Source organism: Cydia fagiglandana, chromosome 9 (genome assembly GCF_963556715.1).
Source record: "Cydia fagiglandana chromosome 9, ilCydFagi1.1, whole genome shotgun sequence".
Classification (NCBI taxonomy): domain Eukaryota; kingdom Metazoa; phylum Arthropoda; class Insecta; order Lepidoptera; family Tortricidae; genus Cydia; species Cydia fagiglandana.
The window spans coordinates 17,518,954-17,538,644 of NC_085940.1; the positions used below are offsets into that span (position 1 = coordinate 17,518,954).

At 50.7% G+C, this 19,691-nt stretch overlaps 1 protein-coding gene across 1 annotated transcript in view; it reads right to left on the reverse strand.

Moving 5' to 3' along the window:
* Positions 1-19,691, reverse strand: part of LOC134667568 (vacuolar protein sorting-associated protein 18 homolog) — a 36,177-nt gene that overhangs the window by 1,200 nt on the left and 15,286 nt on the right. Inside the window, exons 6-10 of the mRNA XM_063525002.1 lie at positions 17,299-18,527; positions 10,605-10,774; positions 5,459-5,610; positions 3,579-3,644; positions 3,143-3,308 (exon numbers count right to left, since the gene is read on the reverse strand). Of these exons, the coding sequence (XP_063381072.1) occupies positions 3,143-3,308; positions 3,579-3,644; positions 5,459-5,610; positions 10,605-10,774; positions 17,299-18,527 (1,783 nt within the window). The remainder of the gene's footprint in view (positions 1-3,142; positions 3,309-3,578; positions 3,645-5,458; positions 5,611-10,604; positions 10,775-17,298; positions 18,528-19,691) is intronic.

Consider the following 19,691-nt stretch of genomic DNA (forward strand, 5'->3'; position numbering starts at 1 on the left):
CGACAAAAATGCAATACATTGGCGTGAAGTTACAAAGATGGAACAATAACTACGGTCATTTTAAGAAAGAAAAAATAAGAGCTGATATAACAAAACACTTGCTCTATCATCTAGCAATTTGCTTGAACAAAAGTTCTCTTAGTCACTTTTCAGTACTTTGGAGGACAACTTCATCCAATAGGTTGAGATAGGGTGTCAAAAAAATACGTTGCTGTTATTTAGGCAACTTTCTAACATATATCAAAATAAATCAAATCCGAGCCGGACAGTTGGGTAAGTACCTTTCCTTTTAAGTATAGTAGTACCCTGTGAATCCAATACACTGCATCTGCAGTCTAACTCAGTATCTCTAGTCTAACCGACCGTATACGAACTTATTATGTCCATGGCCTGGGCCCTGGTGCAGTCGCTGTGGCACTTGTGCCCGCACGGGAACAGGTAGAAGGGCCGCAGCAGCAGCGCGATCTCGCAGAGGCAGCACGTCTCCGTCACCGACACGCACACGCTACGGTAGCGGGACGACTTAGTCTGTGTATACTGTACTGACTCAGTATGTCCATGGCCTGGGCCCTGGTGCAGTCGCTGTGGAACTTGTGCCCGCACGGGAACAGGTAGAAGGGCCGCAGCAGCAGCGCGATCTCGCAGAGGCAGCACGTCTCCGTCACCGACACGCACACGCTACGGTTGCGGAACGACTTAGACTGTGTATACTGTACTGACTCAGTATGTCCATGGCCTGGGCCCTGGTGCAGTCGCTGTGGAACTTGTGCCCGCACGGGAACAGGTAGAAGGGCCGCAGCAGCAGCGCGATCTCGCAGAGGCAGCACGTCTCCGTCACCGACACGCACACGCTACGGTTGCGGAACGACTTAGACTGTGTATACTGTACTGACTCAGTATGTCCATGGCCTGGGCCCTGGTGCAGTCGCTGTGGAACTTGTGCCCGCACGGGAACAGGTAGAAGGGCCGCAGCAGCAGCGCGATCTCGCAGAGGCAGCACGTCTCCGTCACCGACACGCACACGCTACGGTTGCGGAACGACTTAGACTGTGTATACTGTACTGACTCAGTATGTCCATGGCCTGGGCCCTGGTGCAGTCGCTGTGGAACTTGTGCCCGCACGGGAACAGGTAGAAGGGCCGCAGCAGCAGCACGATCTCGCAGAGGCAGCACGTCTCCGTCACCGACACGCACACGCTACGGTAGCGGGACGACTTAGACTGTGTATACTGTACTGACTCAGTATGTCCATGGCCTGGGCCCTGGTGCAGTCGCTGTGGAACTTGTGCCCGCACGGGAACAGGTAGAAGGGCCGCAGCAGCAGCGCGATCTCGCAGAGGCAGCACGTCTCCGTCACCGACACGCACACGCTACGGTTGCGGAACGACTTAGACTGTGTATACTGTACTGACTCAGTATGTCCATGGCCTGGGCCCTGGTGCAGTCGCTGTGGAACTTGTGCCCGCACGGGAACAGGTAGAAGGGCCGCAGCAGCAGCGCGATCTCGCAGAGGCAGCACGTCTCCGTCACTGACACGCACACGCTACGGTAGCGGAACGACTTAGACTGTGTATACTGTACTGACTCAGTATGTCCATGGCCTGGGCCCTGGTGCAGTCGCTGTGGAACTTGTGCCCGCACGGGAACAGGTAGAAGGGCCGCAGCAGCAGCGCGATCTCGCAGAGGCAGCACGTCTCCGTCACCGACACGCACACGCTACGGTAGCGGGACGACTTAGACTGTGTATACTGTACTGACTCAGTATGTCCATGGCCTGGGCCCTGGTGCAGTCGCTGTGGAACTTGTGCCCGCACGGGAACAGGTAGAAGGGCCGCAGCAGCAGCGCGATCTCGCAGAGGCAGCACGTCTCCGTCACCGACACGCACACGCTACGGTTGCGGGACGACTTAGACTGTGTATACTGTACTGACTCAGTATGTCCATGGCCTGGGCCCTGGTGCAGTCGCTGTGGAACTTGTGCCCGCACGGGAACAGGTAGAAGGGCCGCAGCAGCAGCGCGATCTCGCAGAGGCAGCACGTCTCCGTCACCGACACGCACACGCTACGGTTGCGGAACGACTTAGACTGTGTATACTGTACTGACTCAGTATGTCCATGGCCTGGGCCCTGGTGCAGTCGCTGTGGAACTTGTGCCCGCACGGGAACAGGTAGAAGGGCCGCAGCAGCAGCGCGATCTCGCAGAGACAGCACGTCTCCGTCACCGACACGCACACGCTACGGTTGCGGAACGACTTAGACTGTGTATACTGTACTGACTCAGTATGTCCATGGCCTGGGCCCTGGTGCAGTCGCTGTGGAACTTGTGCCAGTACGGGAACAGGTAGAAGGGCCGCAGCAGCAGCGCGATCTCGCAGAGACAGCACGTCTCCGTCACCGACACGCACACGCTACGGTAGCGGGACGACTTAGACTGTGTATACTGTACTGACTCAGTATGTCCATGGCCTGGGCCCTGGTGCAGTCGCTGTGGAACTTGTGCCCGCACGGGAACAGGTAGAAGGGCCGCAGCAGCAGCACGATCTCGCAGAGGCAGCACGTCTCCGTCACCGACACGCACACGCTACGGTTGCGGAACGACTTAGACTGTGTATACTGTACTGACTCAGTATGTCCATGGCCTGGGCCCTGGTGCAGTCGGTGTGGAACTTGTGCCCGCACGGGAACAGGTAGAAGGGCCGCAGCAGCAGCGCGATCTCGCAGAGGCAGCACGTCTCCGTCACTGACACGCACACGCTACGGTAGCGGAACGACTTAGACTGTGTATACTGTACTGACTCAGTATGTCCATGGCCTGGGCCCTGGTGCAGTCGCTGTGGAACTTGTGCCCGCACGGGAACAGGTAGGAGGGCCGCAGCAGCAGCGCGATCTCGCAGAGGCAGCACGTCTCCGTCACCGACACGCACACGCTACGGTAGCGGGACGACTTAGACTGTGTATACTGTACTGACTCAGTATGTCCATGGCCTGGGCCCTGGTGCAGTCGCTGTGGAACTTGTGCCCGCACGGGAACAGGTAGAAGGGCCGCAGCAGCAGCGCGATCTCGCAGAGACAGCACGTCTCCGTCACCGACACGCACACGCTACGGTTGCGGAACGACTTAGACTGTGTATACTGTACTGACTCAGTATGTCCATGGCCTGGGCCCTGGTGCAGTCGCTGTGGAACTTGTGCCCGCACGGGAACAGGTAGAAGGGCCGCAGCAGCAGCGCGATCTCGCAGAGGCAGCACGTCTCCGTTACCGACACGCACACGCTGCGGTTGCGGAACGACTTGATGTCCGCGCGAACCTGTGAGAAATTAAAAACAGTTATGACTGTTCCTTTTCTACGAGAATTTGAAATAATATGTATTTGTGTTTTCAGTTCTATTTCTATTGATGATGAATAGGTATACTCGTAATACTCGTATGTTGCCCTTATTACAAGGTCAGAAAGGTTATGTAATAAAAGCTGTTTTAACAAATTCCGGGAAAATAAAAAACCTATACAAGAGCCGAGAGCGAAAAGGTGACAAACTGGATTTTAGATTTACGAAGATAATTCAGATAGGTTACTTACGGATTCAGCGGCTTGTGTGGCTTCGTCCATTTCTGCTTTCAATTCCTTTATTTGACAGTTGTATTCCTATAAACAAAAATGTGGCATAACAAAACCCGCCTTGTAGTTAGTGATTACAGTTATTTATAAGGGTGTTCAATGCACATCATCAATCATATAAAAATGTGGACACTTCTATTATGTAGAATATAAAGTACCCTGCCGCGGCTGTCTGCATGTTCGCGATAAACTCAAAAACTACTGAACGGATTTTCATATGGTTTTCACCTATCAATAGTGATTCTTGAGCAAGGTTTAGGTGTATAATTTGTAGAGGGTTTATGTAAATTTGAACTACCCGTGCAAAGCCGGGGCGGGTCGCTAGTTGTAAAATAAAATATTTCAGCCTCAATTATCCAGAATATAAATATCAAGAAAGAGAGATTTCAATCATAACTCATTGCTGACTAAAGGTAGCTGCTGTTTTACAAGCTTTTATTTAGTTTTACCTGTCCCGTAGTCTGTAATCAAATCTTATGACTTATGACTTACTTATGACTTATGACTTATTATGGTACCATCGAGCTGATCTGATGATGGAGACAGGAGGTGGCCATAGGTACTCTGTGATGAAACAACGCAAACTAATTGTGTTACTCGTAGGGGTTTTTAAAATTGTCTCGATGAGTATTAGTTTGTCTGTCGTAAGAAAAGTACAGTCAGCGATAAAAGCTTACCCAAAAATGAATTTTTGCCTAAAACTTATTACTAAGTCATTAGATTGTTATGATTACCCTTAGGTGAGGGCAGCGCTTTAGATTATATGGAGCGACTGGCAGATGGGGTCGCGGAAGTGGTCGATGGTGACCACGTCGCTGAAGAACGGGAGTAGATCCTCTATCTTCAAGAGCGGACACTCGGTGAGGAAGCTCATGGCTTCCCGGAGGTCTTGGTTCTGTTGATATGATGATGATTACCTGGAGCGACTGACAGAAGGGGTCGCGGAAGTGGTCGATGGTGACCACGTCGCTGAAGAATGGTAGTAGATCTTCTATCTTCAAGAGCGGACACTCGGTGAGGAAGCTCATGGCTTCTCGGAGGTTCTGGTTCTGTTGATATGATGATGATTACCTGGAGCGACTGACAGATGGGGTCGGGGAAGTGGTCGATGGTGACCACGTCGCTGAAGAAAGGTAGTAGATCCTCTATCTTCAAGAGCGGACACTCGGTGAGGAAGCTCATGGCTTCCCGGAGGTTCTGGTTCTGTTGATATGATGACGATTACCTGGAGCGACTGGCAGATGGGGTCGCGGAAGTGGTCGATGGTGACTACGTCGCTGAAGAACGGGATTAGATCCTCTATCTTCAAGAGCGGACACTCGGTGAGGAAGCTCATGGCTTCTCGGAGGTCTTGGTTCTGTTGATATGATGATGATTACCTGGAGCGACTGGCAGATGGGGTCGCGGAAGTGGTCGATGGTGACCACGTCGCTGAAGAACGGGAGTAGATCCTCTATCTTCAAGAGCGGACACTCGGTGAGGAAGCTCATGGCTTCTCGGAGGTTCTGGTTCTGTTGATATGATGATGATTACCTGGAGCGACTGGCAGATGGGGTCGCGGAAGTGGTCGATGGTGACCATGTCGCTGAAGAACGGGAGTAGATCCTCTATCTTCAAGAGCGGACACTCGGTGAGGAAGCTCATGGCTTCCCGGAGGTCTTGGTTCTGTTGATATGATGATGATTACCTGGAGCGGCTGGCAGATGGGGTCGCGGAAGTGGTTGATGGTGACCACGTCGCTGAAGAATGGTAGTAGATCCTCTATCTTCAAGAGCGGACACTCGGTGAGGAAGCTCATGGCTTCTCGGAGGTCTTGGTTCTGTTGATATGATGATGATTACCTGGAGCGACTGGCAGATGGGGTCGCGGAAGTGGTCGATGGTGACCACGTCGCTGAAGAACGGGAGTAGATCCTCTATCTTCAAGAGCGGACACTCAGTGAGGAAGCTCATGGCTTCTCGGAGGTCTTGGTTCTTGGTGATGACGTGCTCCGCTGAAATTATGTCATTTGAATAAATATTAACCCTTCAACTTCCACCGTCACGATATCGCGCGCTGGCGCCATGTTACTAAGGGACGGTTGCACCAAACTGTTCGTATCGTTAAACAGTTCGCTAAATTGTTACGTATGGAAAGTTTCATAGTAATAAAGCGCCGGGGCGCACCGGCTGACGTTGACAGGCGTGGCTCACTCCGCGATTTCGTCGCTTTGCTACAGGTAGCTAAAAGTACATCCGTTCGACCCCAATTTTGGGGTTTGCCATAAGCCGCGCGTGGCGCTGTCGCCACCTAGCGGCCATATCTGTGTTGAACGTGACAGACACGTTTTGTTAGAGAGTGAGTCTTCTGTACCTAGTACTATTATTTATTCTGTGACGTTAATCAGTCTGTCAAATGTGGTTGGTGCAACTGGCCCTAAGTCTAACAAGAGTAACAAGCCCTTGACGATCGTTTCTCGTAATTTGTTTCGCTATACGTCATTTTGTCATTTGTGTTTGTTAGAAACGGACAACATTTAACCTCTAGCCGCCCAGAGACCTATAAAAAGGTCTCCTGTTCCATTCTAATTTGAACTTTGTGTTGACAAACTCAAAATTTCATTTTGCTTGGCAAGGTTTGACGTATGGGCGGCTAGAGGTTAACAAAGGTTTGCTAAGTTTTATGATTACGGGTTTTTAGGATTCCGTACCCAACGGGTAAAAACGGGACACTATTACTAAGAACCTTGTGTGCTGATGAGTGAAATTCAAGCTGCAATCGATCACCTGAAGAAAAACAAAGCTGTAGGAGGTGATAACATTCCGATAGAGATATTCAAGGCAATGGGCGAATACGGAGTTGAAATGCTGCACGTAATCTGCAATCGTGTCTGGGAGACAGAAAAATGGCCTAAGGACTGGGCACACTCCGTATTCGTACCACTGCACAAGAAGGGATCTACAAAAAAATGTAGCAACTACAGACTTATAGCTTTGATTTCGCACGCCAGCAAAGTACTTCTCCATATCATCAACACCAGACTGAAAGCTTTTCTGAATCCGGAGATAGCTCAGGAGCAAGCAGGATTTGTCGAAGGTCGTGGAACAAGGGAGCAGATCTTAATTCTTCGACAAATTATCGAAAAGTCTAGAGAGTTTAACATCCCACTCTATATCTGCTTTGTTGACTTTCGCAAGGCCTTCGACACCGTGAAATGGGACAAGCTCTGGGACGTTCTACTTCATATGGGAGTACCTAGCCACTTGGTCCGCCTCATACGTCGACTCTACGAGGACGGAACTGCGACAGTTCGAATTGACGACGTCGACTCGAAAAGTTTCCAGACACACGCTGGTGTTCGGCAGGGGTGCATTCTCTGGGGTGCTACGGACAGGAAACCTCCCAGAGCGCCAGGTCCCTTCTCATTCCTCTTGATCTAATTGATCCGGGGGTAAGGGAAGGGTTCTTGGACGGTGCACCCCGGGGGCAACGGTAAATAATCTCTTGATTTTCGAGTGATTCCTTACCGGTGCTGCCAATGTCCTGTCGTGGGGGGGTTGAGGGGGTTCCGCACAGGGTGTCCTCTCAATGAGGGAGAGTTCACCCGAGTGTGTGCTGGAGGGGGCCTTCGGGCCGGGCGGCTACGGTCGCGGATGGGGCCTTCGGGCCGGGCGCCTTTGGGCGCGTGAGGGCACAGGAATGCCGCTGACCTGTATAAAACTGCGGTCCCCGTAACTGTCTAGGCAGAGGGCCTATGATGACGGCCGGGGGGGTTGCCACTGCTGGCCGGCGCCGGCATGGTGGCCACGAGGATGACCACCTCTATAAAAAATCGCTAAGACAACCTGAGGAGGTGGAACCCGGGGTTTTTCCATCTCCTCCCGGCGTGGAGGTTGTCATGAGGGATCAGTGTGTGGTGTCGCCCTGCATACTACCTTCGAGAGGGGGAGCTTCGGCTCCAGGGCCTTCGGGTCCAAGGAGGGGACAGCCTCGGCTGTCGGCAGCAGGCGGTGTTCGCGGTAGAATGCTCTGCGATCCCGTGTTCACCGTCACTATTGCTGCGAGACGGGCATACCGTGGAGGGTTTAGTCGGTATTTGGCCCCTTGGCCACGAGTCCGACATATCCGTCCTAGTTCCCCGGCTAGGCGGAATGCCTAAATGCATTACTCCACGTAAAAAAAAAAAAAAAAAAAAAAAAAAAAAAAAAAAAAAAAAAAAAAAAAAAAAAAAAAAAAAAAAAGGGGTGCATTCTCTCTCCACTGTTGTTTAATATTTATACAGAATGTATTATGAGAATTGTTCTGGAGCAATGGGACAAGGGAATTTCAGTGGGAGGGCGGAAAACATCGAACTTGAGATACGCTGATGACACAACTCTTCTCGCTCAAACAAAAGAAGACATAGAACTGTTGTTGGAACGCCTAGAGACAACAAGCCTCTCCTTCGGACTCGCGATCAACAGAGATAAGACCAAAATGATGGTCGTGGATCGAGCGGAACTAAATCAACCTGATGTCTCCATGATTGGCAACTGTGAGGTTGTCCAAAGCTACATATACCTCGGCTCCACGATCACGAACAATGGTGGGTGTGAGGACGAGATCCGCAGGAGATGTGCTATCACAAGATCTGCCGTTGACAAGCTGAACAGAGTCTGGCGCAACCGCAACATCACTAAAACCACGAAAGTCCGCCTGATGAGAAGCTTAGTCTTCCCAATATTTCTTTATGGCGCAGAAACGTGGACGGTGCGTCTGAAAGACCGACGCAAAATTGACGCACTCGAAATGTGGTGCTGGCGGAGACTACTGCGTATTCCTTGGACTGCGTTTCGGACCAATGTTTCGATCTTGGAAGAACTCAAAGTGAAGGAGAGATTATCGTCGACTGTTCAAATACGAATCCTCAAATACTTCGGGCACGTTACACGAAACCAAAACTCCATGGAACGTCTCGTTGTCCAGGGACGAGTTGAAGGCAAGCGGTCACGAGGTCGGTCACCTACGCGCTGGACAGACCTGATAAAATCTGCGACACAAACCACCATAGTCCAATGTTCCCGTAACGCCGAAGACCGTGGCAAATGGAGGCACATTGCGGGGGCTGCGTTATCCACAATAGATACGTCTCATCATACAACCACGACCACTCTGTCAAGAGTGAACGACTGAGGAGGAGGATTACTAAGACTCCGCTGTCCGTCTGTATATCTGTCACCAGACTGTAACTCATGAACCGTGACAGCTAGACAGTTGAAATTTTATTAGTATTTCCGTTGCCACTATAACAACAAATACTAATAAATACATACGCTGAATACGGAACCCTCGGTGGGCGAGCCCGACTCGCACTTGTCCGGTTTTTTATAGGGAATAAAATTAGTTATTTTATTCTGATAATATACATATATGTACTACCTACCGATGGTTAGCCATAACGCGTGGCCGGCTCCGGCGGCAGCGCGGCTACAGACTTGGCTAGCGCCAGGTCCACTTGTAAAGCGAGCTCCACGGCCGCCTCCCAGAGACCTAGCAAAGCTGCTAGCTAGAGACAAGCTCTATAGTTAGTCGAGTTGATCTGTGGCTAGTTACCGATGGTTAGCCACAGGATGCGCTGCGTGGCCGGCTCCGGCGGCAGCGCGGCTACGGACTTGGCTAGCGCCAGGTCCACTTGTAAAGCGAGCTCCACGGCCGCCTCCCAGAGACCTAGCAAAGCTGCTAGCTAGAGACAAGCTCTATAGTTAGTCGAGTTGATCTGTTGCTAGTTACCGATAGTCAGCCATAACGCGCGCTGCGTGGCTGGCTCCGGCGGCAGCGCGGCTACGGACTTGGCTAGCGCCAGGTCCACTTGTAAAGCGAGCTCCACGGCCGCCTCCCAGAGACCTAGCAAAGCTGCTAGCTAGAGACAAGCTCTATAGTTAGTCGAGTTGATCTGTGGCTAGTTACCGATGGTTAGCCATAACGCGCGCTGCGTGGCCGGCTCCGGCGGCAGCGCGGCTACGGACTTGGCTAGCGCCAGGTCCACTTGTAATGCGAGCTCCACGGCCGCCTCCCAGAGACCTAGCAAAGCTGCTAGCTAGAGACAAGCTCTATAGTTAGTCGAGTTGATCTGTGGCTAGTTACCGATGGTTAACCACAGGGCGCGCTGCGTGGCCGGCTCCGGCGGCAGCGCGGCTACGGACTTGGCTAGCGCCAGGTCCACTTGTAAAGCGAGCTCCACGGCCGCCTCCCAGAGACCTAGCAAAGCTGCTAGCTAGAGACAAGCTCTATAGTTAGTCGAGTTGATCTGTGGCTAGTTACCGATGGTTAGCCACAGGGCGCGCTGCGTGGCCGGCTCCGGCGGCAGCGCGGCTACGGACTTGGCTAGCGCCAGGTCCACTTGTAAAGCGAGCTCCACGGCCGCCTCCCAGAGTCCTAGTAAGGCTGCTAGCTAGAGACAAGCTCTATAGTTAGTTAAGTTGATTTGAGGCTAGTTACCGATGGTTAGCCATAACGCGCGCTGCGTGGCCGGCTCCGGCGGCAGCGCGGCTACGGACTTGGCTAGCGCCAGGTCCACTTGTAAAGCGAGCTCCACGGCCGCCTCCCAGAGACCTAGCAAAGCTGCTAGCTAGAGACAAGCTCTATAGTTAGTCGAGTTGATCTGTGGCTAGTTACCGATGGTTAGCCACAGGGCGCGCTGCGTGGCCGGCTCCGGCGGCAGCGCGGCTACGGACTTGGCTAGCGCCAGGTCCACTTGTAAAGCGAGCTCCACGGCCGCCTCCCAGAGTCCTAGTAAGGCTGCTAGCTAGAGACAAGCTCTATAGTTAGTTGAGTTGATTTGAGGCTAGTTACCGATGGTTAGCCATAACGCGCGCTGCGTGGCCGGCTCCGGCGGCAGCGCGGCTACGGACTTGGCTAGCGCCAGGTCCACTTGTAAAGCGAGCTCCACGGCCGCCACCCAGAGTCCTAGCAAAGCTGCTAGTTGGAGACAAGCTCTATAGTTAGTTGAGTTGATTTGAGGCTAGTTACCGATGGTTAGCCATAACGCGCGCTGCGTGGCCGGCTCCGGCGGCAGCGCGGCTACGGACTTGGCTAGCGCCAGGTCCACTTGTAAAGCGAGCTCCACGGCCGCCTCCCAGAGTCCTAGTAAGGCGGATAGCTTGACGCAAGCTTCGGGGAGTTCTCTCTCGCGGCATAATCTGTGGATCGAGGAGATTAGTTACAAGTGCGCGCACTAAATATCCTCAAGACAAAGTAACCGATTCGTTGCGTGTTCCATTTTCGAAAACTTTTGGCTGTGGCGCGGAACAATCATTTCATGACACGGCAGCCATGCCATGCGCTATAGAATATGATGACACGCCTGCCGTGTCATCAGCCATGTGTAAAAAACATTGATGACATGGCAGGCGTGTCATCAGCACCGAATCGGTTAAAAGATTTTTCAGGCCCAATAATTAAGTCGAACCGAATCTCTTTGTTTGACATAATTATTGAAAGTCATAATGTAATGATTGTCAGATTATCATTAGTCATAATTCTGAAACCGTTAACTTTTCAGCCATTTCAGGATATTCGTAAGGTTATTCTATAGATAGGTTAGGTTAGGTTTGTTTTATGGCAATCCTGAAAAGTTACGCGTTTCTGAGAAAAACCAAATTATGACTAACGAAAATGTGGACAAACAATACATTATGACTTAAAATTTTATGGGAAGCAAAAGAGACCCAGGTCGAACTTACGATGACAAAAAGATATGTCGATGAGATAAAAAAAAATGAGAATATATGCGCTCTTAAAATGCAAAAACTTATAAAGTTGGATTTGTTATAACGCATTGCAACGGCACAACATGCGCCACTTTTATTATGTGTTCCGTACTCCACATCGGATATCTTCATTGAGAGAGTAACGCGATCGTTGACCAATGATGCCGCTAGCGTCTATGTAGTCGCTCCGCCCCACGCCGTGACGTAGTTCCGCTTCCACTTCCTGCGAACCGTTGCTCGCTTCCCGCCACTCGCCACCGCCATGTCATTGTTTCGTCGACCGTCTTGAGCCTGCGCGCGCTGCTTTCGGGCGCCGCGCTTCGCTGATAAGGAGGTTTGGATTGTCTCGAACCATCCGGTGAGCCAGTTTAAGATATTCTAATTTTATTGGCGTTCAGAAGTTACTTCGTCACTCGCGGAGGGTTCTCAGGCAGTAGCCTGGGAGTACCTCGTGTTGTTAGTTGCGGCGCGCCCGGGGCGCCCCGACCCCCGGCGCGGGGGCGCGGGCCCGGCGCCCGCCCCCGCCCGCGCGCGCCGCGTCTTCTGCTGTCGTCCAAGGTGACTCCGAGACACCGCGACGCTGCGGGCCACGGGGGACGCCTCCAGTCCGCAGGACTCGGCGAGACGTCACACGCCCGCTCCTGTTACTGCAGTCGCGGTGCGGACGCCTCCAGTCCGCGGGACTCCGAGAGACGTCACACGCCCGCTCCTGTTGCTGCAGTCGCGGTGCGGACGCCTCCAGTCCGCGGGACTCCGAGAGACGTCACACGCCCGCTCCTGTTGTTGCAGTGGCGGTGCGGACGCCTCCAGTCCGCGGGACTCCGAGAGACGTCACACGCCCGCTCCTGTTGCTGCAGTCGCGGTGCGGACGCCTCCAGTCCGCGGGACTCCGAGAGACGTCACACGCCCGCTCCTGTTGCTGCAGTCGCGGTGCGGACGCCTCCAGTCCGCGGGACTCCGAGAGGCGTCACACGCCCGCTCCTGCTGCTGCAGTCGCTGTGCGGACGCCTCCAGTCCGCGGGACTCCGAGAGACGTCACACGCCCGCTCCTGTTGCTGCAGTCACGGTGCGGACGCCTCCAGTCCGCGGGACTCCGCGAGACGTTACACGCCCGCTCCTATTGCTGCAGTTGCGGTGCGGACGCTTCCAGTCCAGCGGGACTCCGAGAGATCCGCGTGGCTCTGCGCGTCACACGCCCGCTCCTGCAGCTGCGGGCGCATCGCGGGTGGATCGCGCCAAGGTGAAGGCGGACCGCTTCTGCGTCCCGACTGCTCGAGCGGAAGGAAGGTAAGTTACGTGTAAGCAGTGGAAAGACTACGAGTACAGCGACGATCGCCGCGTTGGTTGCCGGCCGTCATGACGTCGCTGGTGACCTACGCGCCGGTGGTGGCCACCACGATGGCACCGCCGAGGGCAACAGCGTCGCCGTGATGATGCGTGCAACTACGAGCCTAGCCATCGGCGCCTCCCGTGCCGGTAACGTCCGTCACGCGCACCGGCGCCTGTCGAGCTGGCCGCCACGACGGCGCCTCTCGCACCTGAGCCTGGCGACGGTGGCCGCCATGATGGCGCCGCCCGCTCGATGACACCGCCTGCCCCCCGAGCTGGCCGCCACGATGGCGCCTCTCGCATTACGCATCGACGCGGCGGCGGCGGCTGCCACAATGGCGCTGCCCGCCACGATGATGCCGCCCGCCACGATGGCACCACCACCTGCGCACTGGCGCCTCTCGAGCTGGCCGCCACGATGGCGCCTCTCGCCTCACAGCAGTGCCTCCCAGACCAGCCAGCCAGACGGCGACCGCCTCATGCACCGGTGCCTCCCGAGCTGGCCGCCACGATGGCACCTCTCGCCGCACGCACCGGCGCCTCCCGAACCAGTGGCGGCCGCCATGAGCCGCCCGGCCTCAGGCACCGATGCCCCCCCCCCCCCCCCCGAGCCGGCCGCCACGATGGCGCCCCTAGCTTCACGCACCGGCGCCTCCCGAGCGGCGGCGGTTGCCACAATCACGCCGATGCTGTCCACCGATGCTGCAACTACGACGATGTCGTCCCTTGCTCGCTGGGCGCCACAGTATCAGTTTTGTCCTGTCCACATGGTTCCATTGAGGTACGCAGGCGCCTATAGCTATGGTGCAGGTATAGGTATGGTATGGTACAGCACGAACAGACCGCTAAGCTCTTGGTTTCGGTTAAAGAATCCTCCGGCGACGGCAAACAAGGTCGTAAAGAGCCCCGTCCTAGCGCGGCTCGACTGCCCGGAGTTGAAAGCGGTAAGATATGTCGATACTCAGAGGAAAATACGTCGTGTTCCCGGGCTTCATAAAGGTGCTGATCGACTTCGCTGTGTCGCTTCGAAGCTCCTACGACTTCTCGAGGCCATGGAGTGGTCCAACCGGAGAACAGCTAGCGACAAGGCCCTGTGCGACCGCTCGAAACCGAGGTGAAAGGCATCGAAAAGGTCTGCAGACTTCACATAATTATCTCTACTTGCTCGCGCTCTCCAGCTTAAGTTCCGTCTTACAAAGACGAACTCGTGCGAAAAGCCATAATAAACAAAATGGGACAAATAAACCCGCTGCGCCTGAACAAGCTTGAGTTTCCGGTGCTAAGAGAAAGGGGCCAGGAGGACTCCAGCAGTTTCCATCTGTCTGTATTCGACTTTATCGAAACAGTTTTGTTACGCAAAGCGCCAAAATCGATTTTAGACTTGATTTCATCAGTTCGATTTCCTTAAAAGCATGCTACTAACTCGATGCCCTATACTAACTCGATATAGGGTGTCTCTTCGGATAAAGCGAATTAGACCATCACGCTCCTAGACATCACGTGGGACACGCGGCACAACACACCGATTGAAAGTTTTCTTTTTCGCGACATACAGGCCTGCCTTGCTGCAGAGTTTCTCGCAGAAATGAGACTCAATGCCTTCTGTTCAGTCTCAAATTCGCAAACTTTAGTTCATGGAGGAAGGTGAAGCCTTCGCAGTCCCCAGCAACACGGAGCTGCCGAAAGCCTCGCACCACTTTCTTCCTCATCTTATGCAAGCAGTCCGTTACAATCTCCAATATTGGTAGACAATGTACGAGGTAAGGCCCTTTCAGCGAAGAGTAACCGTTAACGGGCCGCATCTGCAGCGCTGACGACAGAAGTGTAAACATACAACCGCACCGGTACAGTATACATAAAACGACGGCGACACTACATCCCTTCCGTTACTACGGCTGTCGCAAAAACTGCTGATGCCAGCAGATCGTCTACAGGTCGCGCTGGTTGCTTGCTACTTGCCAGGTCGGTACAACCCCCGAGGGCAACGGTTTATCAAGAAGTCACTGCGCGCCCGAGTGGCAGCTGCGCCCAGCAGCCGCCGAGACTGTCTTCACCTGACAGGCGCCTTGTTGGCCGGCCTCCGCTTTCGAGAGCCCTCGCACTGTGCCACGGTATTTCTTAACAGACTCATTGAACTGCTACCACGACCTTTGACAGCTGCCTGTGAGACTTGGCATGGATGTCTCCACCTCCCAGCCTAGTCTGTGTACTGCGACGGCGTGATAAGGAGTCTTAAAGCAGCTGTGGTAAGCTTGCAATTTACTGGCGGTCCTAGTGAACACAACGTCAGACCGCCCTCCCTTACGAGTCAACGACCTTAAGAATGAGGCGTAGCTCCTGTCAGATAGGACGCTCCAACACCGAGCTGGCGGGATCAGGAGTGACGTCCGCTACTGGCGTGACTGGCGCATGCATATAACATGCCAAGGTCTAACGCTACGTAGCGAACGAAACGCAACTGTCACTGTCTCACTAATATGGAAGAACCGGATATTCCCGATTCCGGTACTGTGTTTGTATAGAAAACAGTAACGGGAGCCCCTAGATCGTCCCCTTGTCTAGGCTGCATATACGGCCACAATGTAGAAACGGTCTTTATGGTGCATCAAAAATAAGATCAACTGCCAGGTACCTCTATCCAGTGAAGTAGCGAGCTATCTCAGACGTCTATTTCTATTATCCATGTTAGCTTTCAGAACGATACTCGTTCATAAGCCTCTCACAAGTGCTGTGTATGAACCACTATCGGACACTATGCCTTCTTCCAACGCCATTAATAGCGAGACCAGCGCCTCCCAAAGCACCAGCTTGGGACGCGAGACATCTACTTGCCCTAATTTAAATAGCCCTACAACGTTAGGTACGTTAGAAGAAGTACGATAGAATAGCTGCCGCACTTTTGCTGTTAGCATCAGGCCGCAGGGTCAATGACCTTACTCTACTACACTGTAGCCCGGGCAATTATATAGATAACTTTAACGCTATTATTTTGTGTCCGAAATTCGGCTCTAAACCAGATAACGTGTCTTACCGACTGGACTCTTAGAAGCTCCGGAATAAAGTATAGACCCAGTATAAGTAGGTAGTCTGGGTACGTCACCTTGCGAGAATTACACAAAATGTTAGGGGACACTTCGCTTATTTCTTTCAGCCACAGTCTCATCCAAGCCGGCCTCGCCTACGATTGCTTTTGATCCACGATGTACTTAATAACTAAATTGGCTGGAAAGCTATTCACTTAGCGATATTTTCGCTTATGTTAATTGGGAACATGACTCGCCGAGATTTTGCGGATCGGATGCGATTTCGAATGAGAATTCTCTTAAACCAGTTTAACGTCAGATTCGAACCTGAGATTACAATTTCAATTCTCAATTTCCTGTAATTCACATTATAACGAGTCACTGTGATTTCATGGGTTGCAATATGGTGTATACATATTTATTCGTTCTCTGAGTTCTATGACAGTAGGTGTAGCCCTATCGCTTGCGCGCCCGCTAACTCGCCACCAGGAGATAATAAACAGGTCTCAATGAAGATATCCGATGTGGAGTACGGAACACATAATATAAAAATTTTACCTTCCAATAAAATTATTATTATGTTTCCTATCCACATCGGATATCTGAGTAATGCCTTCCTGGCAGGCTACTAGGCTACTTTTATGCCGACGGTACTTCTCCTCAACAATGACATGGCGGTGGCGAGTGGCGGGAAGCGAGCAACGGTTCGCAGGAAGTGGAAGCGGAACTACGTCACGGCGTGGGGCGGAGCGACTACATAGACGCTAGCGGCATCATTGGTCAACGATCGCGTTACTCTCTCAATGAAGATATCCGATGTGGATAGGAAACATAATAATAATTTTATTGGAAGGTAAAATTTTTATAATAACTTAAAAAGTTTTTGGCAATAATTTCATTTTTGGTACAAGCTTTTATCGCTGACTGTACTTTTCTTTCCACAGGCAACGAATGCTCATCGAGACAATTCTAAAAACCCCAAACACAATTAGGTTTCGTAGTTTTATCACATAGTTCCTATAGCCACCTCCGGTCTCCATCATCAGATCAGCTCGATGACACCGTCATATTGCATTGTCACCCGACTTACGTATGTATGCAAAATTTCAGCTCAATCGGAAACCGGGAAGTGGATCAAATTTAACTTGCAAGATTTGATTACACACAGACAGACAGACAACGGTCAGGTGAAACTAAATAAAAGCTTGTAAAATATCAAATCGTTTGGATTCATCCTCCAATCTTCATAAAGAGTAGCAGATTTGACCCAATCAGGTAGGCATATACTGGAATAGACTCACTTTACTGCAAAAAAGGGACTACGTCGTGAGTTTTGCGTTGAATGGTTGCGCCTTTCCTTTAGGAAGGAGATGCAACCATTGCAACTCCATAATAAACCATGAAACGAATTGCCTTAAGCACTCAAAGTAAAAGACAATTTTGTTTATTAGGATTAAAAGTAAAAGACTTGGACGCATTCTACCCCAAATGGTGGGAAAACGCCGATGACAGGGTCGAGTGGAGAAACCAAGGGGAGGCCTTTACCCAGCAGTGGGACACCAAAGTAGGCCAATAAATAAAAAAAAACATTTGTCTACTCACCTCAAAGCATAATGGACATCATAGTTCACCAACGCGGCATCCTGCCCCTGCCTCTCCAAATACCTCATGAGCGCGACCTTGTCATGTTCCGCGTACAACGTCAACAGATAATTATGTATCGCCGTGTCTTTCACGTTGAAGTTCTGCATTATGAACTCCAAGTACCTCATAATCTCAGTCACGTGAGCTTCATCATTCTCGCAAGACAGAAAAGCTGGGAGTAGTTTGAGGTAGTTCAGTCTTGTGCCTTGAGCGATTAGAGTATTCACTGTCAATCTAGGTTCCTCTTCCATCAATACGGGAGCGAACTGGTAAAATAAATCTGGCTTCTTTAGAGTAGAAAGTGTGCTTAACGCTTCTGCGTAAGATTTCTTGTAAATATTCTGTGCTATCACGTTTTCATAGTCTTCGTTTAAAATGGTTAGTTTGATTAAGTTCTGTTTGTCGCCGTGAGAGGACATAAGATCGTAAATCACCTTTTTGACATGCTGCATACACTTTTCAACTCTAGGTTGTACTAGGAACACTTCAAAATCGCTTTGCAGTTGATGATACTTTTGAGTATCTTCTTGCCCTGTCCGTCTTAGCACACCTAACTGAGATAGATATAATTCTGTAATCCAGATAACGATCATTGAAATTAGAGTCTTATCGTCTTCGTTTAGAGATTCTAATCGCCTGTTCAGGTATATTTTTAAGGCATTCGTCTGATCTGCCTCCAGAAATTTAAGGCATACAGTTTCGAAGCTACTTTGCGTGTCTGCGAATATTTCTGCGCTCTTTTCGTAGTCTCCTTTAGCGAATAACAGCTCTGCTTGTTTGACATTAATAATATCTATATACGCTGGGTTATTAAAGCAGTAGTCCTTAGCTAAATCAAACTGTTCTTTATCCGAATAAATTTTCCATACATCCCGTTCTTCTCTAACAATTTTATATCTAAACAGAGTTTTATCTGTCACAGCCCAGATGGTTCGCTTTCTGAAATCTTTGACTATATTTTTTAATTTTCCATGGGCCTCGGAATAAATGTCTTCGTAGACGAGTTCGTGGTTGAGAAGCGACACTGCCTTGACGCGGTCGGGGTACATGAGGAGGGCGTGGAACTCGGTGAGTACGAAAGAGAGGGGTGCTCTGTCTTTGTCGTCCTTGTCTTTGTCGTCGGGGTAATTGATGAGGCCCGCTTGGGTGAACAGGGAGTTGGAGTTCTGTTGCGATGACGGGTCCAACTGTAATATTGACAAGACCACAGAATAAATAATAGTACTAGGTACAGAAGACTCGCTCTCTAACAAAACGCGTCTGTCACGATCAGCACAGATATGCCCGCTAGGTGGCGACAGCGCCACGCGCGGCTTATGGCAAACCCCAAAATTGGGGTCGAACGGATGGACTTTTAGCTACCTGTAGCAAAGCAACGAAATCGCGGAGTGAGCCACGCCTCACAGTGTTTCGTCTAGAACAAGCTAGGTGGACAAAAGTCGTTATCAAATTATCTCTAATGAGTCATTAGATATGATAAACAACATGTTGAAACCCCCAAACCCATTAATAGATTATGTCTAACTTTCTAATTTTATGAGCCATAGAGTGCAGAAGTCAGCTAATGAGGTAAGTGCAATTGCACAATTTAATCAGTTGCAATTTTGTGATGCGTTCAACGACATCTCTTACAAGTAAAACGTTATTTTATGAAAAGGTTTGGTGATAGATCTTATAACTGAAGGTAAGCACTTTATATTTTTCATAAAAATATGTTCATATCAGTTGTAATAATGCTCGTATAGAGCAATAAATATGCACTTAAAAACGTGGTGAGATTTTCTTCATTTTAGAACTTTGATAGACTAGCAAATACTTGACACCGCTTGACACCGGTCTAGATTTTTGATATTATTTACTTGCATAATTCTATTTTATGATGGTGTATATTTCATTTTGCAGAAATTTGCAGAACATTTTTTTTTTCATTTTTTTGCAGAACACGTTCTCTCTATTTTAAGGAAGGGGTTTTTGAAGAATGGACAAATAAGGGGAAAAACGACGAAAATTTCCACCTTTATCAGTTTATATTGGTAAAATATGAGTTACGAGATTTCAAAGAAGAGTCTGAGAGACGGTTAAAAAATATTTTAACCAGTTATTCATCAAAACTGAATACCAAGTGGAATAGTGCGTCAAGATTTAAAGAAGCAATTTGTGAAAAAGTTTAAAAGTGGTATGGATGGCCAAAATATAGAATTACGAGTGTACATAACTAGACCAAGTGCATCAACGTCGTCTGAAAATGTTAATCCTGCAGGAAGACCCAAATTAAACTTCAAAAGTTCCCCTTTTAAAACGGAAAAAACGCTGAGTTAAAGATCTGGTACAATTACGTACCTATTTTTTAA